The 27,856-nt window shown below is 39.6% G+C and overlaps 2 protein-coding genes across 5 annotated transcripts; both read right to left on the reverse strand.

Moving 5' to 3' along the window:
- Nucleotides 1-157: 157 nt before the first annotated feature.
- SDR42E2 (short chain dehydrogenase/reductase family 42E, member 2) lies at nt 158-11,273 on the reverse strand. Of its 3 annotated transcripts, none has more exons than XM_051782799.1 (12): nt 11,173-11,273; nt 9,435-9,665; nt 8,828-8,923; nt 7,871-7,928; nt 7,360-7,478; nt 6,198-6,273; nt 4,696-4,778; nt 3,941-4,078; nt 2,905-2,970; nt 2,198-2,261; nt 1,470-1,543; nt 158-901 (listed from the first exon to the last, which is right to left on the reverse strand). In XM_051782799.1, exons 2-12 carry the CDS (start codon nt 9,573-9,575, stop codon nt 653-655), a joined length of 1,164 nt encoding a protein of 387 aa, XP_051638759.1. In that variant the 5' UTR covers nt 9,576-9,665; nt 11,173-11,273; the 3' UTR covers nt 158-652. The 3 variants fall into 3 exon arrangements, with proteins under 3 accessions (XP_051638759.1, XP_051638769.1, XP_051638779.1); XM_051782809.1 differs by lacking the exon at nt 11,173-11,273 and adding an exon at nt 10,590-10,704; XM_051782819.1 differs by lacking the exon at nt 11,173-11,273 and adding an exon at nt 9,963-9,986.
- Nucleotides 11,255-27,852, reverse strand: LOC127468992 (putative short-chain dehydrogenase/reductase family 42E member 2). Of its 2 annotated transcripts, none has more exons than XR_007903771.1 (13): nt 22,814-27,852; nt 21,238-21,473; nt 19,210-19,305; nt 18,516-18,576; nt 17,328-17,446; nt 16,446-16,521; nt 15,482-15,564; nt 14,820-14,957; nt 14,298-14,363; nt 13,414-13,477; nt 12,985-13,058; nt 12,113-12,769; nt 11,255-11,334 (listed from the first exon to the last, which is right to left on the reverse strand). XR_007903771.1 is itself a non-coding variant. In XM_051782788.1 (13 exons), the coding sequence occupies exons 2-13, from the start codon at nt 22,908-22,910 to the stop codon at nt 12,566-12,568; spliced, it is 1,314 nt and encodes a 437-aa protein (XP_051638748.1). In that variant the 5' UTR covers nt 22,911-22,989; nt 25,595-27,852; the 3' UTR covers nt 11,382-12,565. The 2 variants fall into 2 exon arrangements, 1 of the variants encoding a protein (XP_051638748.1); XM_051782788.1 differs by lacking the exon at nt 11,255-11,334 and having other exon boundaries at nt 11,382-12,769; nt 22,814-22,989; nt 25,595-27,852.
- Between the last annotated feature and the right edge of the window lie 4 nt (nt 27,853-27,856).

The following is a 27,856-nucleotide window of genomic DNA, read 5'->3' on the forward strand; positions in this document are numbered from 1 at the left end:
TCCAATTTAACTAAAATACCCAGTTCTGACTTGTGAAAAACAGCATGTAACCCTTAACCCTGTGAACTGCAAGGTGCTGTCACAGATGGCTCTGCACCTGGGGCAGGGCAGGGAGCAGTTCTGGAGCAGCATTCAGAGGCACAACACACATTTCAGCAAAGTTTGAAGTACACTTTTATTTTCCCTCAGATGCCCTGAAACAGCTAATTCACCAATTCGCACAGCAAGAAGTCTCTCTACAGCTGGTGTGTGTTATTCACAGAAGCCTGTTCTGGCTGTCCTTTCCTTGGTTCCTCTGTTCCCCAAGGTAGTGGTAGTGAGTCATGGCAGAAGCTGTGGTCAGTCTTTTTGTTTCAGCTGGCTGTAGCTCTTGTTCTTTCTGCAGGTTCTCATTCACTTCAGCAATCAATTAGGAAGGTTGTTTTTTTGATGTGAAATAGAGGCAACAATCCTGACTCTGGTCTGTTTGGGTGATTTGGCCATAATAGTTTACTGTATTTTAATTTCTCAGGTGCAGCTAGTGATATGTTACGATTCTGTCTGCAAATTTAAAAATAGCTGCCTGTTTATTGCACTGGGGCCAGTGACTATAGTGGAGATTGGAATGATCTGGGTGGTAATGCTGTGACTGAGCATGTCCAGCTTAGGCAAGTCAGTGTCGCCTTTCTCTAAAAGAACGCAAAAGGGAAAGGCCATAACATCCCAAAGAAAGACAGATAAAACCGAAAATAACAATGAAAAGAATCAAAACTTTGAGGAGGATGTGATGGTTCCGGCCTCTTGGTGTGGTTTTAATGTAGTGGTCCACGGAATCAGCAAACACAAACTTCTTTGGCCTGTACCCCAGTTGAGCCCGTGCCTTGTCTATTTTAAATGTGTGAGTCACAGAAATATTCAGTACCTACAGGGTAAAAGAGTCAGCATATAGAGGTATGAATACCTAGGCAATTGGAACAAACTGTAAATGGTAGCAAAGACACTGTTAAAGGAAATGTAAAATAACCCCCCCAACATTATATCAGTGTCCTATTGACATACATCACGTTATTTTTAAACTGTTCGCTCAAAAGGAGAAAGCCCAAACAGGCAGTAAAAGCTGCAGAACAGAATCTATAAGACTTGAAAACTTGGAAAAAAAAAATGTTCTGCAAATGTTGTCTTGTTTATGTACCCAAGAAGGCAGATCAAAGCCATGTCTCAGCCTCCAAGGGCCCAGCCAAAGCCATGCAGGATACTGGCCCGTGGCAGGGAGGAGCTGAAGCAGCCTCTCCCCCATTGCAAGCATAAGCTTTTACCTTTTCCAAAATCAGGGCAATAAGCATAATGCAGTCCCTAAATTGTACATGGATTTGCTCTGGAAAGTGAAGTAGCACTGGGTGGATTTTACTTTCTACTGACTTAAAGTGTACCTCATTATTAACATGTTTTAAACCTGTGGGAATTAAGGGAAGTTTACAAACAGACTTTACCTCATTTCTGGTCAGCACTGGGGACAGTTCAACAATTGGTTTCAGCGTCAGATAAAGGTATTCCATTGCCATGGCTGCATAACAAAAGATTTCTACTTGAGTTAAGAGCAGTGACTTGCTTTGCCATGATGACTGTGGCATATCTCACATTGTAAATACTCCTGAAGGATCAGCACAGACCTCAGGGCACCATCACTAACATCACCAGACTACTTGCTCACAAGAGGCTGGATTTAATCTTAATTATTGTCCTTGTGGGAAGAGGGTTGGGAGGGTTGGGCACAGGTCAAATGAAAAGGTCATGAGACTTTACAAAAAATGTGGCAACAACAGAGAACTCAGTGGGATTCTGTCTGAGCTGCACATGGGGATTGATTATGGAGACATTCACACGTGCAGCAAAGCAGATACTCTTCAGCATATTTCAGGAAGTCATGGGTTTTCACATTTAACTTTTAATACTTACACCATTAACTCCACAAAGTTACACATCTGTTAAATACTACATAAAACCTGTTTTTCTGGGACTTCAATAAGAGATCAGTCTAGTTTCAACATGCTGTGCAGAGCTGAACTTCACACTGCTGCACACTAGATGAGCCCACAGCATATTGGTTTTATACATGAAAATGGAAACTGTGGGCAAATTAAAAAACCCAACATTATATTACAGTTAGAAATGAGGGTAGCACGGAACAGGAAAGAGAAATGTTGATAAAATATTTTACCTGATGCATAAACCAAGCAAGTAGGAATACGTATCCATGGCTTCCAGCGACCTAATCTTTCAAACTGAAAGAGAATAAAAAAACCAGTGGAAAACCCAGAAACTTCAAACAAATTTTAAGTTTTCATTATAGAAGATATTTGTGGAAATATTTACTGATAAAACAGAAAAAATAATTATTGCTGTTACTATTTTTCATTTTTAAGGGGATTCCAGTTAAATGTCATATGCAGACACTATGTAATTTTCAAGTATCAGTCTTAAAAAAAGGGAAAAAATTTACAAAAATTGATTGAAATGTCATGGTGTGCTGATACCTAATTTAACACTGTGACATATTTATGGTTTTTAGTCTATAATTAAAAATTAAATGGTACTTTGAAAAGAATGTATATTACAGATTAATACTTAAGATTTATATTTTTCATCCACCCAAAGTAACCACCATTCACAGCTACATGGCCCAAAAATGAAGGGAGTAGCAGCTCAGAACAGGACACTGATGTAGATGGTCCTTTGCTCCTTTAATGCAGTATTTTAGGTGGGCTTTGTTACAGTGCTGATCACACTGAGATTCAAGCAGGAATTAAACCCACATTCAGAGAGTTCCCAAAGCAAACATACAGAATTTAACATGCACACAAAGGCTGGAGTTGCACACAGTTAAAGCAATTAATGTATTTGGAGATGAGTATATATGGCACCTACAAGTGGAGTTAACCATTCAAAAATGTTGTATTTTTCGCCATCATTAATGAAATACACCTGGCCACTCTGTTAAAGAAGTAGAGAAGAGACAAGTTAGTAAAAATAATAGTGCATATATATTGACTTCTTTTTCTTTATCTCACTCCTTATGAATAGCTTCAAAATAACCCAGCACTATAACATGTGTGGATGTACATGTGAGTCACAAGCTGTCCACCTGTGTTTCAATCACTTGCACTGTTGAGTGCAGTGAAATTGGTGGACAGGTGGTTTGTGTGATTAACATGCCCTGGAATAAATGATTTATTGCAGATGTGCCTGTTCAGAGTGGCTGCACTGGCTGTACAGAGACACCACTGAAGGTGGTGCTGCATCTCACTGGTGCTGCTGACAGGTACCCAGCAAAGGGTGGGACATGCTCTGCTCTGGGTCTACTTGAGATTCACTGGGATCTGTAAGACTCCATCTGTGTAAACCAAGGGCTAAGTTCCCTCTCTCCCTTTTGCTTTTAGGGTTTTAGAAATAGTAGTTAAATCTACTCTGAAACTCGTTCTAATAGACTTTAAAGGCAGTGCTTCTACGTGAATAAAAACCTGTATTTACAAGGAAGAAAACAGTTGCAACTGTTTTTGAAAGCAATGAATCCAAATGAAATGTGCTTCTGTTGGCTATGGTATGGGAAGAACTGATCATCACAGTTCAGAACATTAAACCTGGACCTGTATACAGGGGAGGGGCGGGGGGGTAGATCTGCCTGAACTTCCACTGTCATATCTGACAATTCTTTGCTTACCTTCCAGAAATGGCAAATATTATATTAAACCAATGCAAAGATAGAGATATTCTTACAGAACTGAATATTCCAACTCCTAACACGCTGCACAGCCAGTGCTGCCCAGTCCCACACTGTTCACAGCACACACACACAACAACATAAGCTGAAGGACAGTAACACTAATTACTGCTACTACAGGAGTTACTATAGCACAGGGTCCACTGTCAAATGGAAACTGTGGTGCTTTTATTGTGTACTTACAGCTATGTAGTTCTTCTCGGGGGTGAGAGCTTCAGCAGCTAGAATGTGAGCTTGGGCAAGATTCTCTACATGCACCCAGTTCACTTTAGCAGAAGGGTCCCCAAACTTGAAGCTAAGTAGCCCTCTCTGAATTAGCTTCTGTAGACACAAACAAACATGAAACCAGAGCAAAAGGTGTTTTAAAATGAGGTACAGTGCACTTCCTTGTCCAGCAAAGTGTAGGTTTATCTCTACTTAACAAAAAAATAAAAATTCTGTAATCAATTAAAAAGAAACAAGAGAAGTACAAAGAGCTCTAAAAACACTGCCTTTCAGTAACCTCTTGTACCAGAAAGTGTTTCCAGCTCCCTAACTTGTTTAATTGGACAGTGAAAGCTGTTCATAGTTGAGACTGGAAATAAGATATTTTGCTGTATCTCTTTTCATTAATATTTTAAACCATTTGGTGTAAGTTGCATGTAAACAGACATTTGAAATATCAGGGATTGGCCTGAATCTTACAGTAATTGTTAAATTATAAAGCTGGATTTTTATGTGCTTGTATTTCAAGAAAAGGCTTTTTTAAGGTACACCCTTTACAGATGTAATGAAATGCCTGTTTAAAGAAGGTTATAATGTACCCAGCAGACAACTGAACTGTTGAATTGCTGCCCAGTAAGGTCAGTCAATTTATACTACAAAATAAGTAATGCTCCTTACAGCTTTCTACCTGTATCTTAGAAAATTCTACTGGTTAGAAAATGAAAATCACATACTGCCAGCCTTGGCAAGTGTCTTTGCTCTTCTGGTCCATAGATTCCTGGGGGGCGAATAACACACGTATGGAGTATTCCACCTCCTGCAAGATTTGATAAGAGCATTCTTTAGTGACCCTCACATGACTATGTTGTATCTTTGTATGTATGAACCAAAGGCTGTGGTAACAGAACTTACTCTGAAATAAATTAATTTTGCTGTCTTGAAAAGGTGCTGTATTAGTAGTCAGATATTAATTTGGGAGAATCAGAACATGTGAAATAGCAAGGTAATATTCAGAGAGGTCCTGCCAGCATAGTTATGTTACTAGAAAATACTAGATATTTCAAAACCTCTTTCTAACCAGTCCCTTGTCTCTGTGCCAGAGCAGTGAATGAATGTGCCAGCTGTGGTGATGAGGTTGGTGAAGTGAGCAGGTTATTCAAAAATATTTTGGAAAACAGAATGAAACCAAATGAGCTCACCCAAAATTACTGCTGGGAAGCAGTGACTCCCTATCAGTACAAGGCAGAGCTGAAAGGTTCCCTCAACAGCAGGCACAGCTCCCACTAGAGCTGCTGGAGACACTTGACAATTCCAGTGGGATCATAAAATCCAATCACTTCCCAAGTACATCGGTTGGCTGGTTAGTCATCTGCTAATAACTGCTCTGAACAGTACTTGAAAACATGTAAAATACTCAGTCCTGCTATGGCACAGGATCAAAATGGGATGTTTGGAACACCGAGTGGTTCTAATTTCCTTGACAAATGCAGAACTGTGTATTGGTCCTAAAATTAAGAGGGGCTTTGATGCAAAGAGCTGCCAAAGAAATGAGGAAAAAAACCCCAAACCCTTATTTTTTTAAAACAAAATAATTATCTTGGGATGAAATGTCCATCAGTGACTTTCTATCTCTTATAGCCCTCTGCAAGTATCAAGTGAGTCTTTTTCTGTAAGTTGTCTACAGCTAAATTTAGCTCAGTATCACTTGGTCACATAGAATCATGTTGCACTTTACATTAATTTGTTTTGCACTGGCAGTTATAGTATCTCACAGGTGAGCTTAAGTACTCAAGTGTATAACTGGCTTCCTCAACATGGAAAACTTTGGGAAGCACTAATAAATAATTCCAGGCTGTAGTATCAGGTGGCTACTTCAGATTTTAATATATAACTTGAGGGTGCATGGAGAGTGTAACAATTTAATCAGCATTCATGTTTTACTTCTGTTGCATAAAACAGTGACAATAAACAATTGATTTTGTTTAATTTAGCTGTCTTAATATTTTCCATTAACACACTGAGCTCATTGCTACCATGCTAAAACCTTTTGTGGACATTGCAGGAACTTAAAAACAATTAAAAGTAATTTTTAAGTGAAAATACTTTAGTTTGTGAGAGGGGGTTGATAACTTAATTTCATAATTAAGGAAGGATTGATACAGGAGACAGGATGTTGGGGGTGAACAAGAAGAGGAGGAGTAAATTCTGCTATGAATTAATGCTCAGACAAAAGTACCTGCTAGTGGAGTCCCATTAGCTGCCAGTACCATTTGTTCTGCAATGGATTTGGTTCTGGAATAATGATCAACGTGCTACAGAGAAAAAGCAAATACATTTTTATCTGTTCTTGGAATGACAGGGCAGAGGGGCATCTCTTCTCCATTAGCTTTTACTTAGCAAATGGCAACAAATACCTCAAAATACAAAAATACAAATATCTAATACCTGGGGTATTAGGTTTAGGGTAAAACACGTGCACATTGTAAGGAGGCATTTTTGTTTATGCAAATCTGGTTAATTAATTTCAGCACATTTGAGAAGCAATAAATATGTGTATACTTTGAATGCTGCCAGGAATGTAACTAATCACTACTTTGTAATCTGGATTTCTTCTTCAGGTAATGGAAAAGTCAAAAGCCAAGTTTTGAAGAGGTTACCTCTGAAGTATCCTGTTCACTTTTGTGTGGCACTGTCCCAGAGAAAAGATTTGAAATATTATTAAAAATATGAATCAGTATTTTCTCTCCATCCCTACTTCTTGAAAGATTGTGAAGTACTAGATGGAGAGAGGAGGGACACAAAAAACAACTGTGTAGGCAAAGCACCCAGAAGTACTTTCCCTTTTTTAATTAAATGCAATAAAACCACATAAAAATAGGCTGCTTTTCCAGATCAGCTCTACATTGAATATATGTCATCTTCAGTAAGGGAGAAACAGAAAAATCATGTAGATAATAAATAGCTAGAGAGGCACCAAGCCATAGAACACAGTCCTTATGTCCAGGTGGAATTTCCTTGATGTTAATGGGACACTGTATGAGTTATTTGCCAAAATCAAGGCCTTAATAGGAAACAGAGAAATATATACTGCAGTGTACATAAAAGCGATGTGTCAAGGCTGTGAATAGCATTTTCAAAAAGTAGTTTTCTTTCTTCTTTCACTGAATCACAGAATGGTTTGGGTTGGAAGGGACCTCAGAGATCACCTCATTCCAACCCCCTTGCCATGGGCAGGGACACCTTCCACTAGATCAAGTTGCTCAAACTCTCATCCAACCTGGCCTTTCTTGTGCCTGGATTCTGGCATCAGGTACAACATTGTCATAAAAGCTCCAGGCTTTTCCAGAAACAAGAAAATAAATTAAGAGGAAACTTGAAAATATGTACAAACAAAATACCTTGTCAAGTGGAAAATATGGCACAGATTCCTCATCCCCATCTTCAATGGGAAGCCCTCCAAACACCACATTCACTGTACTGGTGTAGATCAGCCGAGAGATGTTGTGCTCTTTGCAAGCTGCAGGAACATACAAAGTCAATTACTTTATGGAAAATGAAACAATGTGGGGAAAAAAAGTTTGTATAACCTTATTCTGAGAAACTGTCAAATCTTAAAAGGGGAAATCCTTCCATTCTATGGTTGGTGAGTTGAAATGCAAAGCATATTTAAAGGGAAGGCATCAGTGTGGAACCAAGTGCTTCACTCTGTGGCACATCCCAGTCTGACACATCACAGCCTGTCACAGAATGGAGCATAAAAAGCAATGACACGTTTCCTCATCTTCTGCCAACAATGTAAAGCATTTGGTAACAAATAGTGTGTGCCAAAAACACCAGCTGGTTTTCTCTAAATGGTATATGATACTTGATGTGCTCTACTAACACCCAATGGCACAGTTAGATACGTACCATCAATGATGTATCTTGTTCCATTGATGTTTATGCTTTCAATCTGTTCTTTCTGCCACTAGGAAAAGAAAGAAATTGTGCATTTTTGAATACATAGCAAATTCAATATGGAGGATGTTATAATGTCCTCAAATAAAGGTAATTAATTTAGTGCTTTGATTATAAAAAAGATCTTTTAGACTGTTGTTTCTGACTTCGAGTAGTCAAATCATTATTCTTAAGCTATGCCTGTATTTTTCTTGTAGTTTTGCAGACTAGTCTGCTTGAAGCAAAGAGAATCACAGTGCTTCCAAGAAACATGTCCTGGTATTAGAATGTTAAATATCTGTGTTTCATTAGCACTTCAGTGATGAGTGGCCTCTGCCCAGAGCAATTCCCATTATGCATTGCTCAGTGGCAAACAGCTCTGAGTGAGCTGTTCTATCCGGACAGGGTAATTACTGAAGTTCCTTTTATTAAATAAGGTAAGAAAGGGGGATGTGTGTAACCCTAATCATAAAAACTGTGACTCAGAGTACATCCTTACAGCTTTTTGCCTTGACTTGAAATACAGTGGTCCTTATAATTTAGATACATAATTTATAATTTAGTGCAGTTTTTATTCCTCACAGTGACCTTACACCAAGGAGTTCCTTGTGAAAGTTTAGGGAAGGATCAGGGGTTTGGAGGGAACCAGCCTCTCTTGTCTTTCCTTTTGTCTTTATGCTGTTTCAGAACTCTTCAATGCCATTTCCATCTCAAACACCCTCCCAGGCTGCTGGTAGAGCCTCTGATGGAGAGGAAATCATTCTGCAAGCAGCCTTTTTGCAGGGGGCACTCCAGTTTGCACAGAACAATTTACCAGAACACCAGGGCAATGAGAACAGGTAAAATCTACCATGCTGTGCTACAGCATCAAGTCTCTCATTCTCATTGTGGGCAGTCACACAGAAAAAAACCAGAACTGTTTGGACTCACTTGCTCTTTTCCTGACATTCCATATGAAGCTACATGAAACACAACGTCAGCCTGTTCACAGGCTCCAAGTATGGCACAGTAATTCCTGAGGTCTGCCTGTAATACATAAGAAAACATATTTGGACTTGAAATCAAAGCTTCAGGTGAGCATTTGTCATACAGTGGGTTAGCACAGAGGGAATCCATATATATAATGCATATTTAGAATTGTATGGGCTGTACGCCCTGGGCCCACCCCAGTGGTTGCTGACAATCATACCTTTCTTTCACAGAACCCAAAGGGCTTTAAAGACATTCATTAAGCTTCATAATACTCCTGTATTTTTTCTACAGGGGTTAAACTAAGGCACACGTGAGGGCAGGGTCCTGAGGAGGCAGGAGCAGAACTGCTCTGTGCTCCACGTTACAGGTTTCACTGCTTTCCATATTTCAGATAAACTAAAATCCCTTCACCAAAATTCCTGTGGGATGTTCACACAGTCAAAAAGGTTATTGGAATTTGAAATAATTTGCAATTAGCTATTTGGATTCTCTGAAAACTAGTAAAATGTTATGGAAAAGGCAAATGAACTAATTTTGACTGCTGGGAAAATACAATTGATCATACCTGGATACACGCCACTCCACTGGGAATTTCCCAAATAGGCTCGTTCATGTCATAGAGAACAACAGAAGCTCCTTTGCTGGCAAGAGCACATCCCAGCTTGTATCCAAAGTAGCCACCACCTCCTGTCACCACAGCTTTCATACTGGTTTTATTCAATGCTGCAGCATTTCCATTCCATTTGGAGTTTTACAAACATTTCAAATGTCTGTATACTATACTAGAGATAGCATCCTGAAAATAAATAACAAAGGTTGCATGTTTTGGGCTAAGTCTTAATTTGCAAATGGCATTCAGAATAATAAAAGAAAAACTAAACAAAAAAAATATTTTTGCCTAACACGGAGAATGTGAATTCAAATTTTTTCCACAAATGGGTCAAAATTAGAATAATAGTACAGACCCTAATTTTTTATTAGTAGAAGAGAAATCACTGGCTATGTGAAACAGTCTGGGCTCAGTTTAGTTCATCCTGGTCTGCATCACAACTCAAAGATGGCTGTAGGGACCAATGTGCTATAGGGGTCATACCTGAATTCGAACTCTTGAACTGTCAGGAAAACTCTAGAGGTGAACAAATTGCATTTAAGTTTCTGTGCTTAAAACCAAGCAAGCAGGGCCAGGCAGAACAGCAGCCAAACACAATGTCCCCTAGAGCAAAAGAAATCTTCCATATTTCTTCCACTCGTCCCCAGTTTATCACAAAGACAGACATCTGAGTGTAGAGGTATTTCCAGCTCCTTTCTAAGTAGGAGCAGCTGAGCATAAATTAAGAATACACCGTGTAGTTACCACTGGCAGTGATGGAGTTGAGAGAGATGAGTGTTTCAGGAGAGAAGAGGAATGCCTGATCCTTACTTTATAATTTTAGAAGGTGTATCAGAGAACGAGGTTATCAAATCCCCTCGCTTTTGAGAGGAACTTGAATAAAACAGCTGCTCTGAAAGAAAGGGTCGATGAGTGCACTAAGAAAAAGTTAACAGCGAATCACTTATTTCCCGAGCATGGAGGTTCTTGCCCATCTATGGGTTCATCACTGCCAGTCGGGGCATTTCAGAGGCTGTGGCTGCCGCCTCCCCCCGTCACCCACATCCCTGCCCTGGCCGCGATTAAACATTCAAAGCCCCCCGGGCCCCGCCGGGACTCTCTGCATCTCACTTGCGAATGGCCCGGGGCCGCAGCGCCGGCACTGGTGCTCCGAGGGTCGGCGGCCCCGCGCCCTCAGCGCGGCCTCGGGCCGGGGCCGTTGGGGCCGTTGCCGCCCCAGGAGCCCTCACGGGTGCCGGGAGAGTTCCCGCCGCTCCCGGCTGGTGTCCGGCCCGGGACCACCCCTGCCGGCCCCACGCACCGCCCGGAGAGACCCCCGGGGGGAGCCCGACCCACGGCCCGACCGCCCCAGGGCTCCTCAGGGTCCCTCTCATCCCGCAGCATCTCTGGCATCCCACCGCACCCCCGCACCCCAAAGGCCCCCTGGGGTCCCACCGCACCCCAAAGGCCCCCTGGGGTCCCACCGCACCCCCGGGCTCCCAGAGGCCCCCTGGGGTCCCACCGCACCCCAAAGGCCCTCTGGGGTCCCACCACACCCCCGGGCTCCTGAAGGCCCTCTGGGGTCCCACCGCACCCCTGGGCCCTGCTCACCTGGGCAGCATCTTTGGGATCGCACAACTTCCCCGAGATTCTGCTCAACCCACAGCACCCCTGAGATTCTGCTCATCCCACAGCACCCTGGGGTGGCTCTTACCTCCGAGTGTCTTCACTCGCATCCTGTTGGTAGTGACGCCTCGGACCACACTGAGACACCTGTTGAACGGGTTGTTGAGGAAAAAAAAGGGCACCTCCTACTTAGCGGTTGGACAGTTGGTGGCAGGACATGGCTCAGAGAGGTGCAGACCATCAAAGACACCTGTGAAACAGCAGGAATTCCCAAGGAGGAGGGTATAATCATAAACAAATAGGCACTGACTAAGAGCCCTGACCACCTGAGCTGGCAGTGGGTCCCTGTGGTCATTCGAGCCTGGGAGGATGGGAAATGGGTCAGGAGCTGCAGAATTTGAGAGTTACCCATTCCAGGCAAAAATTAAGCTTTGAACACGTTTACCTCTTCTATTACAGCTGTGCAGTGTCTGAACATTCATATTAAATTTTAATCATTTAAAGACACATTGCAGTTTTGTTAGAGCAGGAGTAACTCAAATAAGAGCCAGCACATGTAGCTCGGGCAGTACAATCCACCCAATAAGCAATAAATATAAGCCTTAAGAAGGGGGAAAAGAGAGAGGTTGGATTCTCCCTCATGTCTTGGTGTTTGGTTTGCCTGCTCACCCCCAAATGGCAATTCCCTGAAGGCACAGCGTGTGCCAGCGCTAGTACAGGGTTGCAGATAACATGACTCCAGCAGGAACACCTTGCTGAACTCCAAGATCTTAAGTATCCTTCCTCCCCCTTCCCAGAAGCTCTTTAAAAACAGTATTTGGTTCAGTTATTATTTATTATTGCTTTGAATGTACATGATTTGATTTACGAACACACATATTATTTATTACATTTTTACAAAGCTTTTGAACAATAAAATTATTTTTATATAAATACGATTTTCAGTCCTCTCACCACCTGTTATTTATAAATATTTCTTTCCATATTTTTTTCCTATTTCCCAGGTCTCCATAATTCCTCAGACTTACAGACAGTAGCTGTAGCAGCAGCTTCATCAGAGGAGTTGTTTAGTCACTCTTCTTCACTGGAGCTGCTGGACTTGAGGCAGCACTGCAGTCCTATGATGGTTCCTCTTCTTCCAGCTTCTCACCCTCCTGAGTTATCATTTTTAGAAAATCCCTCTCAGCATGAAGGAATCAATTAATAAAGATCCATTAACACTATTCCTGCACCTGTTAGTGGTGAACGCCTTTGATTTGTGACGCTGTTGTTCCAGGGGAACATTTCCTGATGTGTCCCATGTTTTCACTTTTGTGATTATTTTTTGTTTGTTTTTTTTCTTTCTTAAGGAAGTCAGAGAGGTGTCACCATAGTAATAACAATAACAAAATCCATGGTGGCTGAGGAATGTACCGTGACCAGATCATTAATACTCAGAAATAAAACGAGGTTTTCTGGAACAGGTGGGGAGTTACTTGATTTCAGAAGAAAGAAAGAATGATCAAACTTAACATAATGCCAAAAACAAACACCATTTTAAGGAATGTGTGATCTTCTTGGCAAGTAGGTCTTGTTTTGAGATAATGATCCACAGAATCAGCGAATGAGAATTTCTTTGGTTTGTAACCAAGTTGATTTCGTGCCTTGTCTATTCGGAACGTGTGAGTTACAGTAACGTTCCACACCTGAAACCCAAAAGGACAGTTTTGGAAGTGACTTTAATATCAGATTTTCTAGAACTTGGATGAAAATACATTGGCAATGATATTACAGTGGAAACAGAACAGCAAACAGAACTCTACTGCAGAGAATCCTGTCTGCATCCAAAGGGCATATCACAGACTTCATGAGAGTTTTGGTCAGAAATATATAAACATTCTGTCTTTTTATATATATTTACCTCATTCCTTGTCAAGAAAGGTGTAAAGCTAAAAACTGGTTTTAGTATCAGGTGCAGATATTCCATCACAGTGGCTGTGAAACACAAAATTAATTAATGAGACAGACGGCTGGATAACAATAAACTGAGACAGTGCTGACATTGCACATCCTGTAATTCCTTCTGATATCAGAGGATGCAATTAGGGTGGTAGAAGGCAGGGTTTAACTTATAAAGTACATGATGGACACGGTTTATGAATAGCCTTTAAAATTTATCTAGTAATTAGTGCCAAATGGCACAAGGGATTATTATTTATTGGAATAATTTAAGTTACATAATTCCTACAGTTTGAGTCCCATCATTTTATAAAACCACTATGGAGCTTTCTAGGAATAAAAAAAAAAAATACAGCCCACAGTAATTAAGAATGTATTTTATTTCTTTTACCTGCTATATGAACCAGGAGAACAGGAATATGTATCCAGGGTTTCCTGTAGCCTAATTTTTCAAACTAGAAAGGGTATAAAAGGAAAGAATAAGAGAGACCTTGTACCAAATTGAGCGTGTCATGAAGCATGAAAATGGAAGGAAAAAAAAAGGAATGTTGATAAAACATGTATCTAAAATTTTTTCCAGCTAGTCTTCCTATCAATACTGGTAGTAAGAAATGCAATTGAAACCCACTACTCATTCTTTGGTGCCCACCTTCCACCCTTCAAATGCAATTGGATAGTAAAGGGGGAACAAGGCTTTTCCAAGGGGCAAGTGACCCAGGCTGGAATCCTTCCCTACAGTTAAATACAGGCCCATTGTTCTACTGCAGTAATTTTCCCAGAGGAATTCCCTGTGTTGGCGTTGCAGGATTAAAACTTTGGCATGCTCCTGAAATCCCAGCTTGGTGTTTATGAAAATATAATGTTGCCTCTTTTTAGCTTCTAAGATAAGATTCTGAATGAAGGGAATTCCAATTCCCTTCTGTGCTGCAGTTGATGGCAGGACAGAGATCAGCAATGGCTCTGAGAAACCTGCCAGATGCTCGTGGCAGAGCTTGCCCTGCACTGTGAGTTTGCTCCACAGAAATGCTGCTGCTCTGCAGCAGGTTCTGTACCTTGGCTAAATTATCTCAAAACAGTAAGGCCAAATTCCACACTCATACATAGCCAAAACTTCCCTGAAAGCCAGTGGAACTTTGGGACATGCAGGGAGAACAGGACTGAGTTTGATGTTAAGTCATTCAGTAATTAATATGCCCTGCACTTCATTTAGTTTGTATGGTTTTTAGCCAGCAGTAGGGCCAGAGCCTGTGAGGTGCCTCTGAGCTGAACACGTACCAAGGGCACGATCCACTCAGAGAAAATCACATTTTCACCATCGTGGATGTAATATGCCTGACCACTCTGTTAAAGAAGCAGAGAAAAACAGTTAGAAAAACACTATACATAGGATGGCATTCCTTTCTCTCTCATACCTACCCATGTCTTGGTTTTGTGAGTAGCACACAGGCACGAACACAGTGAATGTACACAGAGCAGCTCAGCAAACTGCCTGCACTGCACTTCACTGTGCTCTCAAACACAGTTTTGGGTAACCCCATGTATGATGGTGAATATATTATGGTAGTTAAAAATACTGTTTCCTCCAATAAACCAGGAAATTATATATTTTCAAACCAGAAAAAAAACATGAGCCAAATGTGTTTGCATTTGCACTGTCCACGTGTTTCTGGAGCCACACACCATTTTTGAGAATTTAGCATATGACTTTTTGGAAACCCTTTGATCTCAAAATATCAAAAATTAAACCTATTTGAGAGCTAAAGCTACTGGGACACAGTTATTATATTGTTTACTTACAGCTACATAACCCTTCTCAGAGGTGAGAGCCTCAGCAGCCAGTAAGTGAGCTTGTACTAGATTTCCTATGTGAACCCAGTTCATCTGAACTTCGTGATTCCCAAACTTGAAGTTAAAAAGTCTCCGCTGGATGTTTATCTGTAGAAACAGAAAACATGTGATAACTATGTTACTCCTTTATTATGCATTACAACATTCATTTTATCTCAGCCCAAATACTCAGAGTTTGCTGTATTTGTGTACAATTACAGCACAAGAAATGTGTCACAGGGAGAAAAAAAACTAGTTGGTGTTTTCATGAATCAAAGACTGTTGCACTGATAGGCAGTGGCCAAATATGGTGACATTAGAGTGTTTAGCAGAAATTAAAGTGCATATTTAGAAGTCAACATTTCCATTAAACGATCAGGGATGCAAACCTACTTCTTTTACCATGGCATTTCAGCCTTGCATTTTTTAATTTTCACTGCAAGGTGATCCTGGCCGTGTCTGCAGTGCTCATTTTGTGCTGTCTGTTACTCTGTGTCACATCCCCTGTCACCCAGCTTTCACAACAGCCTTCCTGGAGCAACGGTTAAGAACTGCAATCAAGGTACTTCCACTTGTGTTATGCCCTTACAACTACTTGTGGTGTCCTCCAGAGCTGACTACAAAACACATACGGCTACTCGTGGCAGGTGCCGCTGCTCTTCGGGTCCGTAGATGCCCGGGGGGCGAAGCACACACGTGTGGAGCTTGTCCCCTCCTGGGAGAGAGAACAACGGGGGACCTTCAGACAGCTTGGATATCAACACATGGCTGACATATATTGTCTGAATCTTACACTATCAAAATAAAGGCTCAGTCTGACCATTCTGTGTGATTCGGTTTCCTGGGAACTGGATTTCATTTCCCTATAAAATTGAATTCAGTAGCTGTGAAAGGCCTGAGCTTGGGAGCCTGAAAAGCCAAATCCCACAGAAGAGTCTGATTAGGAACAGGGCAAATCAAGCTTTCCTCCTGGTTGTTTGGCTTTTGCTGTTTATTACAGAGATAAGTTTACAACTTATATTTGTCCATCCCTGCAGACACATGCAACACTGGGAGCAGATCATTCCATTTGCTACATCCAGACACCTGGCTTGCTTGCAGCTCAGGGGCACCACAAAGGAATAGAAGAGGTCTCCTAAACAGAGGCTTTCAGATGAGTTTGAATATTTTAAATCAAAATGAATAAGTTTGACCAGTGAATCACTCAGCAGACCCCTCTGACCCCTGAGAACAGGCACAATGACACCTCGTATCTGGCCAAGAGTAACAGGGGGTAGGCATTTGCTCAGGAGTTAATCAAGGATGCTAAAATCAACTTTGCAGTTAAGAGAAATAAGTAGGAATAGCAAAATATGTATCTAAAAATTTCCCCTGCCATGTACAGATAGTTTTTTAGCCACAACTATTCCTGCAGGTGCAACTTTGGAAGTCACATGATATTACCAATCTGTTAAAGAAACTGCTGCTATTCCTGCCAGATAGCTGCAACAAAATAAATCCTCACTTCAGTTAAAATCCTCTATTTATTGATAAATGAGAAAACAAAACCCATTAGCACTACTAATGATAGGAAGACCCCAAATGCTTTATACGTACCTTTGAGTAAAGTTCCATTAGCAGCAAGAACCATTTGGTCTGCAATTGCCTTGGTTCTAGAATAATGATTAAATTGCTATAAAGAAAGACAGAATACAATCATTTAAATCACATTATTGCATCTGTAGAGGCAAACTTACTGTTTTTGACTGATAACATTTCAATCTAGCCAGCTCCTAGATATCAGCTGAGCAAAACACAATTAGAAATAACAACAAGATTTAGCAAATATATACTTTATGACAAAAAACTTATCAGACTTATATTTTAGAGGCACAAATTTAGTTTCAGAGTGAATTTAAGTACACCAGTATTTACTTCACTCACTTTTTGCGCTGGATGTACTGAAAAAATTACTCCCAAGCCAAATGTTCTGGTGGGACAGATATTTTTTCAAATTATCCTTTTTGAATTGAAAAAAGTTTTATAAAAACAGTAAGTTAAATATGAAATTAAAAATTCAGACTTTCCAAAAAACAGTTCCATTTCTTATTGAAGTTATTTGGGAAGTTATAAATCATTCTCTCCCAAATAGTATCTTTCAGTGTGAACTTTAAAAATTGCACCCGTGTGTATTTAAACAATAGGACTCTGGACACAGTTGGCACATGCTGGTTTAGTGATTACCTGTCCACACAAGACTAGTTATCTGTTGAATTCTGTATTGCCAGATTTTATATTGGAAAATATACCATGGAAAATTCCAAAAGCCATTAAGATTTGATTATTTCTTCATTGATCATGGGTCAACTTACAGGAATGAAAAATAATTTAATGGAATTTGATGTGACCTACAGTAAAACAGTTTCTTCCCTCAGAGCAGCCTCACACAATCTGCCCTTTCAAGCACAGTAAATCCACACCATCACATGAACAACAGACCTTTTCCAGTGGAAAATACGGCACAGTTTCTTCATCTCCTTCTTCAATAGGATTCCCTCCAAACACCACATTCACTGTGCTGGTGTATATCAGTCTGGGGATATTTCTTTGTTTGCAGACTACAATGACAGACAAAAGAAATTATTTTAAAACAAAAATAAAGAGTGAGAAATAACACATGAACTGGCAGCTTCTCTTTTTGAAAGCAAACATTAAGCTTACAGCAAAAAAAGTAATATTTTAATTTTAACATTATCATTTAATATAGCATTGTCTTTCATTCAGATGGAATTCTTCACCCCAAATATCTGCTATGCAAATATTACATGTGGTGGTCACCAGATGTTTTATGATTGGGTAACTAATCATATCACCACTGGATTGCAGTCACCAACTGGACAGAGGAATCTTTGTGGGGAAAAAATTCCTCCTTCAGAAACATTTCTTAAAACACGTTCACTTTACAAATGGAATAAAAAGAACATGAGTAAGAGCATTTGTTGTGGTATAGCACTGCCAGTGTATAATCAGTAGTGCTTTAAATGCAAATGAAATTAATGTTATTTACAAAACAAAGCCTTAATTATAGATTCCAGTTGTGTTATTATAGCTAAATTCTGCTGCATATATGTCATTGCAAACTTGAATAACATAAATTTCCTTTTCATTTAACAATATTTCTAAAGTTTAAGTGAATTAATATTCAAAGTCAAGAATTTTTAGAATTTGCAGAGCTGTCTGTCCAGGTGGGTCGTTGGCTCCTTTTGAAAATAACAAATAAAATTATTGTGTTGTAAATATTTGGAACCAAACAGAATACTAACATCTATTATTAAAATGTAGATGAACAGGTTCATGCTCCTCCCAGACTCTTGCTTTGCTGGGAGCCTATGGAAATTTGCCATGACATGTTTCTGTGAGTCTGGAGGTTGGGGTAGGAAAAAGGGAATATGTGGGAACCTCTTCCCTCTAACTCACATAGAATTTTATTTGCCTACTATTCCATTTTGCTTTTTTTTTCAGTAATAACACACAGGCAGCATGAAACTTGGTCTAAATAAAAACTAGTTTTGATTATTTTTTTTTGCCATTTGGTTTTTGAGGGAAAAGCAAGGAGAAAGTAGCTTTGGTATTTACAATACACTTAGGTTTGAATCAGATGCAAAGAAAGAAAAGCGAGGTACCTACCATCAATTATTATTTTTGTGCCTCCAACATTTATGGATTCAATCTGATCTTTCTTTTGAAGCTGGAAATAGAGTTTGCACAAGATTTGATTCATGGAACAAGTCACATTCACAATATGATTGTTACAATTGCCAGATGTAGAACAGCTGAGGCCTTTTTGTGATGTGTTACAGTTTTCTGCCTGTCTGACAGGGATCTCTGGCAGTTCTCATTTTGCTAGTCTTGTTCAGTTGAAAAATGAAAGATAAAATGCATCTAAAATGAAATTATAATGCTTCAACATTTTGTCACCTCCTCAGATAATCCATGATACAGAAACAAAAATTACAGGTGGGGGTTATGCTCCCTGAAAGCTTCTACAAAGTCTTGTTCCAGTGCAATCTGTCTTGTTTCTAGAAATAAACGAGTAGTTTCATGACTTTTTTGATAACATAAAAAAAAAAGTATAAGCCTTCTTCTCCAAGATCTTAAAACTATGATCTCATTTTTCTAAAATATTTTGTAGTACATTAGGTTTATGCTTTGACATTTATTATTTAAGGAATACCTCCCTTGTTGCCTGTATGGATGACTTGACCTTTCTAACCAACCTCTGTCTGACATAAATATCACAGAATTACATTCTTTGCTACATGCAGACAATTTTTTCTTTCTCAAAAATAACAACAGAAAACATTGGGAAAATAGTACTTGCTTGTTCTAATCCTGACATTCCACATGCAGCCACGTGAAAAACACAGTCAACCCCTTCACATGCCTTGAACACTGCATCATAATCCCTCACATCTCCCTGGAAAATGAGAGAAGAATGAGTTTTTGACAGGTAGAGCTGCTTACATTCTCTATAGAATTACATCAATTATGGCTGTTAATGAAAACCTAAAGATATTTAGATCTATTTTTCACAGTATTTAACTGGCATTAAAAAACCCCATTATAAACAGGGTGAAAAATCCGTGACTAAGAATTTTGTCAGTGTTTTGCTGCAAAGCAAACACGACTCTTGTTGGCTTCGATTATAATGCGTATTTTCACCCTGAGTCCTGCAGCCTGGCAGAACTTGTCTGACTTGAATGGGAGCAGCACATGCTCCAGTGCTGGAGAATGAAGCCCCAGGGACAATAAACCACAGCGGGAAGGGTTCAGCTGTTTGCCAGGGAATCACCAAATAAGAGAACCCCTTTTTTAGCACCCTGGGATGGGATTTGTGCCGTCTTCACAAATGTCTCTGTCCATCTAAGGTTTATTTTAGGTGCACTGTATGATAACTTCAATTACAGCTTTGTACAAGATTTTAAAAAGCAGTACACACTATATGCATTGAATATTTTATTAGTGTACAGTAGTGTATTGTAATCACACATATGAAATCCTGTGTATCACTGAACCCACACTGTATCCAATATCAAATGCTATGCTGGGGTTAGAACACTATATTGCATTTTTGTATACCAGGTAATACTATATTACTAATACTCCACACATACACAAATATTAATAAAAATATTATACTTTTATTTTCAGAATTACAATATTTCAAAATTAGATATTAGTTACTTTACTGTAATGAACTTGATAGAATAATCTCCAAAGAAACAGCTGGAGGTAATATTAAGAGCTAATCTAACAGTGTTTAACTCTCAACTTTTTTCTTCTGAGTTTGGTAAAGTGTTTCACAAATATGGTTGACTTACACTTCCCACTCTTTACCCAGTGCTAAAGCAGCTAATGAGGATAAACAATATTAACAATCCCCAAATCACTGATCAAGGCTCAGATCTCTGAAGTGACTTATTACTTTATTTACTAGGACTCCATAGTTCCATTTTCCAGGTAACTCACCTATACTTTGTAATATTTATTTTTTTTTTAAATTGAATTATAAAAAAACCCTATTGTAGAAGATCATTTGTGAGATCTTGAGTCTCCTTTAGAAGATGTAAATTGCCATCACTCCACCAATTTGAATTGTTAAGAATCAAAACCTAATAAATGAGTGTCCTGGGAAAAGTATGAACAGGGCAAGGATATGTGACACTTTCCCCCTGAATACTCTTCTAGTCTCCAAGTATTTTCATTCAGAACATTTCTTGAGCCTAAATGAGTTTACCTATTTAGTCATCTCCAAAGGAAGTAAATTTTTGGTGAGGCTTTGTACACGCTTTACCCACTGCACGAAAAACAACGTCACTTTGTACTGAACTGACTCCTCCTCATTTCCCCTGGTGGCCTTTCCTTCTCGTTCCAGGAAGGACAGTGAGCAGTCAATCCCTATCCATGTCAATGCCACTCACTTTGTAGAGCCCTCCTGCTCCCAAGTCACCTCTTTCCCAGACTGGAAATCCTGGTTTCCTCAATCATTCTCTGCACAGCAGTCATTCTGCATTTGTCAGCACTTTTATTGCCTTGTCTCTCAACTTTTCCTTGAAATAATTCCCTGAGCAGTAACTTTGTCACTCCACTGTTTCAGGGGGGTGAGCTATGAGTGTGGGGGGCACCTCCCTCACAAGACTGCAGAAGGTCAGTGGGGACACAGACACTCCCCTGTACTGTTTGCCATCTCTTCATCAGTTACTTATGCATGTGAGCACCTTCTACCACGACTTCTTGTCCTCAAAGGCTTTTCAGTAAATGTTTTTTAAATCCTTAAGAGGAAGCCTCACTGTGCATACAAGCAGGATAATGTTATTTCACTGCTGTTAAAGACGCGATTTCAACGTACCTCGAAAAAATCGGCTCCGTTGGGAATCTCCCACTTCGGTTTCCGTACATCAAACAGAACGACAGCAATTCCTGACCTAACCAGGGCACATCCCAGATTGTATCCCAGGTAGCCTCCGCCTCCTGTCACCATTGTCCTTGTGCTCCTGTTCCCCAGCAGCCCAGCAGGCTCCTTCCCTTGGTTCTCACATTCCTGGTTGCTGGGGAGCTCCGCTGGGGATCCTTCTGGCATCACGACTGCAACAGAGAAGATCTCATGGAAATTCCTGCACAACACACTGAGATCTGGGTAATTTCAGTGATTTTCACATTACAATGTCCCTTTTGTGGCTGTTCTATTTGTATTATCTTAACATGTTTAAAATGTTTACAGTAAAAATTTTGGTGATGGGCCTCCTATGTACAATGAGTAACGAGTCTGAATACTTTTATATTCCAAGATACAGTTTTTTCCTCATACCCAGAAGTTTCATATTATATAGAAATAAAGAGACTTTAGAGCCATTATAATTACCTAACCTTAACAGGTATGATTACATTTTCAAAAGCTTGGTTTAATCAAACATTTTATTCTTGAAAACTCACTGATTTCTGACATATTAATGCCAAGTAGATGTCACCCTACTAGTCAGGAAAATAAACCAACACATTAGATAAGGAATATAAGAAAGGATGCATTCTACTTTTAAAATTCACTTTATTTCACATTTGGGTCACAGTTCTTCAGCAGTGATACAAATTTGTTTCTATTTTAAGCTTCTCTGGTTATACACTAAATACATTTAGTTTTTTGTCCAGCTCTCACTAACTTGTCCATATTGTTCTCATTAGGGCATTTATATACAGCTAAACTAGTGTAAAAAATAAGTGTAAAATGCAAGCTCCTTATGTTGAAAAATATCCTGACAGTTCAAAAATAAAAAAGAATCCATGTTTCCAAACAAAATTTAAATTAGAACTAATATAACAAAACTAAACAAGTATGCTCTCCTGTTCAAGCAAGGAAACATAAATTTGCATCTCTAGATTGTTCAGTAGTCTTAAGCCATATAAAGCTCTTGGTCTTCTGAGAAAAAGCATCTTTTTATACACTATAAAGAGAACTGAAGTCAAGCTTATCACAAATACCACAAAAAGACATTTGAAAAATGGTATATATTTGAATACTTGTAATTAATACCTCCTTACATTTTAACTAAGACAGGTTGTACAAAAAAAGTTTAAAGATTTTTTTTTTTTTCTAGAAATCTCTTTCTTAAAAAGCACTAATGGCATTAATATATTAATCTGCTTCGTGGAATTAGAAAATTGTTATCAAATTTTGAACACAAACAATTTTCTTTAAGAAAATACTTCTTTCCAGATAGGTAATTTTTTTTCCTCTGAATTTATAGGAGCTATTCTGATTTATGAATGTATTCTGCATGATGAGCAGTTACATCTCAGGCAGTGCATGCAGTATGAGTTGTTCTTAGCTCCCCTGTTGTCACTTCAAATATTAGAACAAATTACTTCCCATAAAAAGTTAGAGTCAAACATTTCAGGTTTTTAAAATTAGCTAAAGAAGTAGTAAGTACCCTTGGTAGAATGCTGGCTGTCAGCTGTCCCAGTCCTTCCTGGCCAGGTGAGATGGGGAGAGGTCTCTTTGCTGGACAATTTGTAACTCCAGGGCATCAGGTGCTCTCAGCACAGAGATGTTCATGTGTGCTCAGGCCCTTTTGCTGTTCCTGCTCCTTTGTAGCTGGTGGCTGGGCTGTGAGCCAAAAAAGGGCAGGGCTTAATTTGTACATAATTTACGTTCCTTTTTGGGAAAATAAAAGAATATTTTCTCCACATCAGACCCTCTTAATGTTACCTGGTAGAAGTATAAGACAGTAGGTGACACAAATACACTATTGGTACCACCAGTCTGTAGATAAACTGTACTAGAGAAGAAACAAAACTCCAGTTTGGCAGTGGTACCCAGCACTTCCATCCTCACTCTTCTGCCTTCATCCCCAACCCAATTTTGTACTTGCAGAGAGGCTTAACTGTAGGCACAAGGGTTGTTCTCTGGCTTCCAAGATGAATGAAGGCAGTGAATTAACTCAGAGACAACACAACATGGAAAGGTGACTTACTGTTAAATAATACATTTTAAATTAATGATAATTAATTAAATGATTAACAATTATAGACGTTGATCCTAAGATTTTAAAGCCCTTTTAAAACAAATATCCTTTTACAAATTCAACAATGAGAAATCAAAGCCAACATTTTCAAAAGGGTGTGTCTAAAATTAAGTCTTAAAGCAGTAGTTAAGATGCTAAAGAAACACTCCCACATCTAAATATAAATGACTACAATTTTCAATGTTTGCATGTTAGAAATATCTCAAGTTCACAGGTGGCCTTGCAATTTAAATGTAATTTAATGTTCATGTGCTGACAAGAACTCAAACTGACACCTAGGCAAGTATATTTTAGCATAACATATATGTTCTTAAGTCCCTGTAGTTGGCATTAGAACCAGAACCTTTTTGAGCCTGTGACACCAATCTGCACTTCTTGGGTTGCTGGATGAGGGACAAATCCAGCTCAGAGTAAAACCCCCAAACCACCAAATTCCCTGGTTTGAGCTGTCCACAGCACTGAGAGCTTTTACCATTTAATGCAAGAAATAAAGTGCCCATTCTACCCCTGAACTACTCCAGAACTCCTCCACAAGTCAGAGCAGCTGGTCAGCTTATTCATAGATATCAATCCCTCATTTCTTGGTGAAATTCAACAAAGAGTATTTTAACTTGGCTTTGTTTCCACCAGAAGAGGACACCTCAGAGGAGCTTTCAAAGTGCTATTTTGTATTCTCTTGACTTCAGTGAAGAGGGGTGACCACATTTTATTTAATGCATCATTATAAGTATTTTTGAAAGAAACAGAAGCTAAAGTTACAAGGAGAAAAGCTGCTGCATTAAGATTTGAGCTTGCTTTTTGAATCACAACTCTAGACTGCCTTTTTCTACTTTTTCTCCTATAACCAGTCCCAGTTCATGCAGGCACACAGAAAAAAACCATGCAGTACTTGCAGGAGATGACTGTATAAAACACAACAGGAAGGTGTCAGAGAGTTTGTCTTACACAAGTTCATTTCAAATTACATGCTGATAGATGCAGGTCTGAATTGAGTAAGAAGGACTTGGCCTAAAACAGACAGGAGGGTGTCTGTCTCCAGCCTACAAAGTCTTGTCCTGGGGCTGGTTCTGTGGGCAGTGCTGGGTCACAGAGAGGTACCAGACAGATGTGTGAGACCAGGGCTTTGTCCCTTCCACTCAGCAGGTCCCATTAACTCCATAGCTCTGCATTTCCAGGCCACAGAACAGGAGCAATGCTCCAGCTCTGAGGTAACAGGAACCTGAAGGAGGGTTTCTAATTGTGTGGAAGATACTGTGCAGAAAAGAGCCTTTAACAGAGACGTACCAAAGCGTGCAAAGCTCGGCAGAGGTGTGAGCTGAGGTGACAGCTGGATGTTTGACATGAGTCACAGGCAGGATGGGGTGTTCTGCAGTGCCCAAGGGCAGGGGAATAGCAGAAAAGCTTCAGAAACTAAGCTCTCTCCTAAAGCTACTCAAGGATAGGATTTTGCTGAAATAACTGCAGCATAAAAATACCCTCTTTTCATTTGACTTATTAAAAATTCTATATTTAAGCCCTAAATTAGCAGAGTTGTTCAAACTCATCATGTGTTTGAACACCTCCTTGTGCACTTGTTCACATCCAGATGCCCCATCACATGTACTGACACAATCTGTGAACTCAGAGTGGTGAGACTTGTTTGGACAGTGCACCACATCACTGATCTCCTCTGTAACCCCAGAGAAGTCTGGACAGATCTGTTGAGTACTTCTGACTAAATGTGACTACAAAAACAGTCACCCTCATAGCAAGGACTGAGTCTAAACCAACAGAGAGTTGAGAGTAGGGAAGTGTCAATGGTGAGGGAATCACACTTTCATTGAGAGAAGATGAAACATTTAAATGTTAAAAAGCATTTAAATCAGAATGTCTTGCAATGTTAATGGAAAAAAGGGAAAAGAATGAAACTCTCCTCTAATTATGTCTTGCTGTGCTTAAAAGTTTTGGTCAAAAAGATAAATCATGGTATCTGAATTAAAGGAAACCTAATATTTATTTTTCATATAACCCAATGCTAAACAGTGGTACCTATCAAATATTTCTAAGGCATGACATCATCCTTAAAAAAGGTTTCCCAATTAATGCAATAACAGATGTAATTTAATACCCAAAGTATTATGATAATGCAACATTCTTCACATTCCTTGCTAAGTTAGAAGGGTAAGACACAGAGGCAAAGCAACTTACCCATGTCATGCTCTAAGTCCAGACCAGAAGGGAAAAGAAGATGCAGATCCTTATTCCAAGCTGCAAAGCTGAGAGATCAGGTTCTTCTTCTTAAATCCCTCCATTCTTCATTAACATACATAAACAGTCTCTATTCCTTCCTTTTTCCTGTTTCTTTGTGTATTTGAGTTACAATTCTGCATATTTCACTGTTTCCTCATGGAAGGAATAAAGCACACATAAATAGAGCCTAGGAATGTGTCATATAAAATGCTTTTCCCGTGACTTTGTTCTCATTTCCTTTGCATTCGTGGCTGCTTTGCATGTTACACAGATTGATTTACAGGTCAAATGAAATGATAACTGTGAGCCTGCATTGCCAAGTCAGGATGGAATTACAGGAAGAAACAAAACAACTTCTCACAGCAGCAGTGAACATCCCTTTATCAGCTCTTAGGTCTTGTTAAAAAAAGGCAACAGTTTATGCAATATTTGAAGGGAAAGAATACAAATGCATCATAAATAAAAATACTGCATTAAATTGTACTGAATAAAGGCAGATTTCTATATAATTAGCAGGGATCACAGCTTGGCTTCTTACACCCAGGAATCACAGAGAAAACAAGCCACAGGGATGAAGTATATAGATGCAGGTTTTAAAAGGACTATAAGAACAATTCCAATAGGTTTCCTCTTAATTCAAAGGTTTTCTAATGGTTGTTTCACTAGAGAGAAGTACAGATCAACATTACTATTACATGGTTTGCTTTCATCCCAAAAACCACTGGAGGAGTTCTGAGGGCATGGGAGGTGGCTTAGGATGGACAGAAGTGGAGGATGTTTTGCACTGTGCCCACTGGGTATAGTTAAAACCTTGGCATAACTTCTACCAGGTGTCATTTGCAAAATTCCATTCACCTCTATTGTTGTTATTAACCCAGAAATCATAACAAAAGCTGCAGAACCTTCCAAGTAGGAAATAAAAACGGAGAAACCCTCTAGAAGAGATTGTTATTTGCTAGTTGTTTAGAAAGAGCCTTAGTACCACATTAAATGTGGCCATGACGACAGAGGCAGCCCATAGGATGTAAATTTGTGGCTTACAAGGTCAGCCTAAACTACCTATCAAATTCTGGGTAGAATTTAAGACTCTAACTGATGAAGTCTCACATGATATGAGTGAGAGATTACCAGTGTCCTCATACAGTAGTTCCACCAATGCATTCAGTATAGTTACCTAAACCCTAGATTATCATTATTGTAACAGAGACAGGGAAGGAATAAGGTGCTTTCTGATGCTGGCAGGTTTCTGGAATTGTTTTCCCTTCTTCCTCTCTCTGTCTTATTTATTTATTTAAACTAATCCATAAGCAAACATCTCATATGCATCTGTTTGAGATGGTTTCTCAGAGGACTGAGGTTCAGTGGAATGAAAAGTATTCTATATACATCTGACTGAGATGCTTTAAAACAATTAACGAAAATTCCCGTGACTTAGTTCTGTTAACACATTTGGGTGCCTAAAGTCTTGGAACCTTGTGGTTACAGATATGTGCTCACAGTAGGCAATATACTAATATAGCACAGAGCAATTCTTCCTGAACAGAATTCCAAAGGACACAACACTCACTGCCGTTACCTTCCTTTGGAGAAGAATCAATTTTTGGGGTTGACTCAAATTCAGGCATCTTTAGATGGAGGAATTTGTTACTATGCCAAGCTGTCCCACCCTTCTTCTGGAAGTTTTTGTCCCCTGAAGCACAACAAAGGAGTTTCTGAACTGCCAGTCCATCCGAAGGTTTTATGAGCGTGTGCACCAGTTCAATGTAGCACAGGAGCTGGAAACTGTAAATTATGGCAGTAGATGAGCTGTTCCACATGGAAGTTACCCACTCCTGCTGTGAGAACAGCACTCCTCTCATAGGGGAAGCACACATACTTTGAGGTGGCAACTGGTTTAGCCATTTGTCTTTAATTCACTGCACACAAATCAACATATTCAGTGAGTCATAGCAATGACATGACTTACAAACGAGCTGGCAGAAAAGTATGCATCTTGGTCAATTATAAAACTCCTCTTTTATTATCTCTTGAGTACAGTGAATTGCATTCCAGGAAGCATAAAGCAGGAAAGCAAGTGACATAGACCTGACAGACTGACACTGGAGTCACTCACAGAGCACTCCATTACTCAGATCGTCCCAAATGAACCATCTCCTTAAAATGTGTTCCTGGCTCGGCAGCCCTCAGATTGATGGAAGCAGGTAGGATGGGAGTTTCCAG

This window comes from Manacus candei, unplaced genomic scaffold (assembly GCF_025592945.1).
Source record: "Manacus candei isolate 608988 ecotype Guabito, Panama unplaced genomic scaffold, ASM2559294v1 h1tg000002l, whole genome shotgun sequence".
Classification (NCBI taxonomy): Eukaryota; Metazoa; Chordata; class Aves; order Passeriformes; family Pipridae; genus Manacus; species Manacus candei.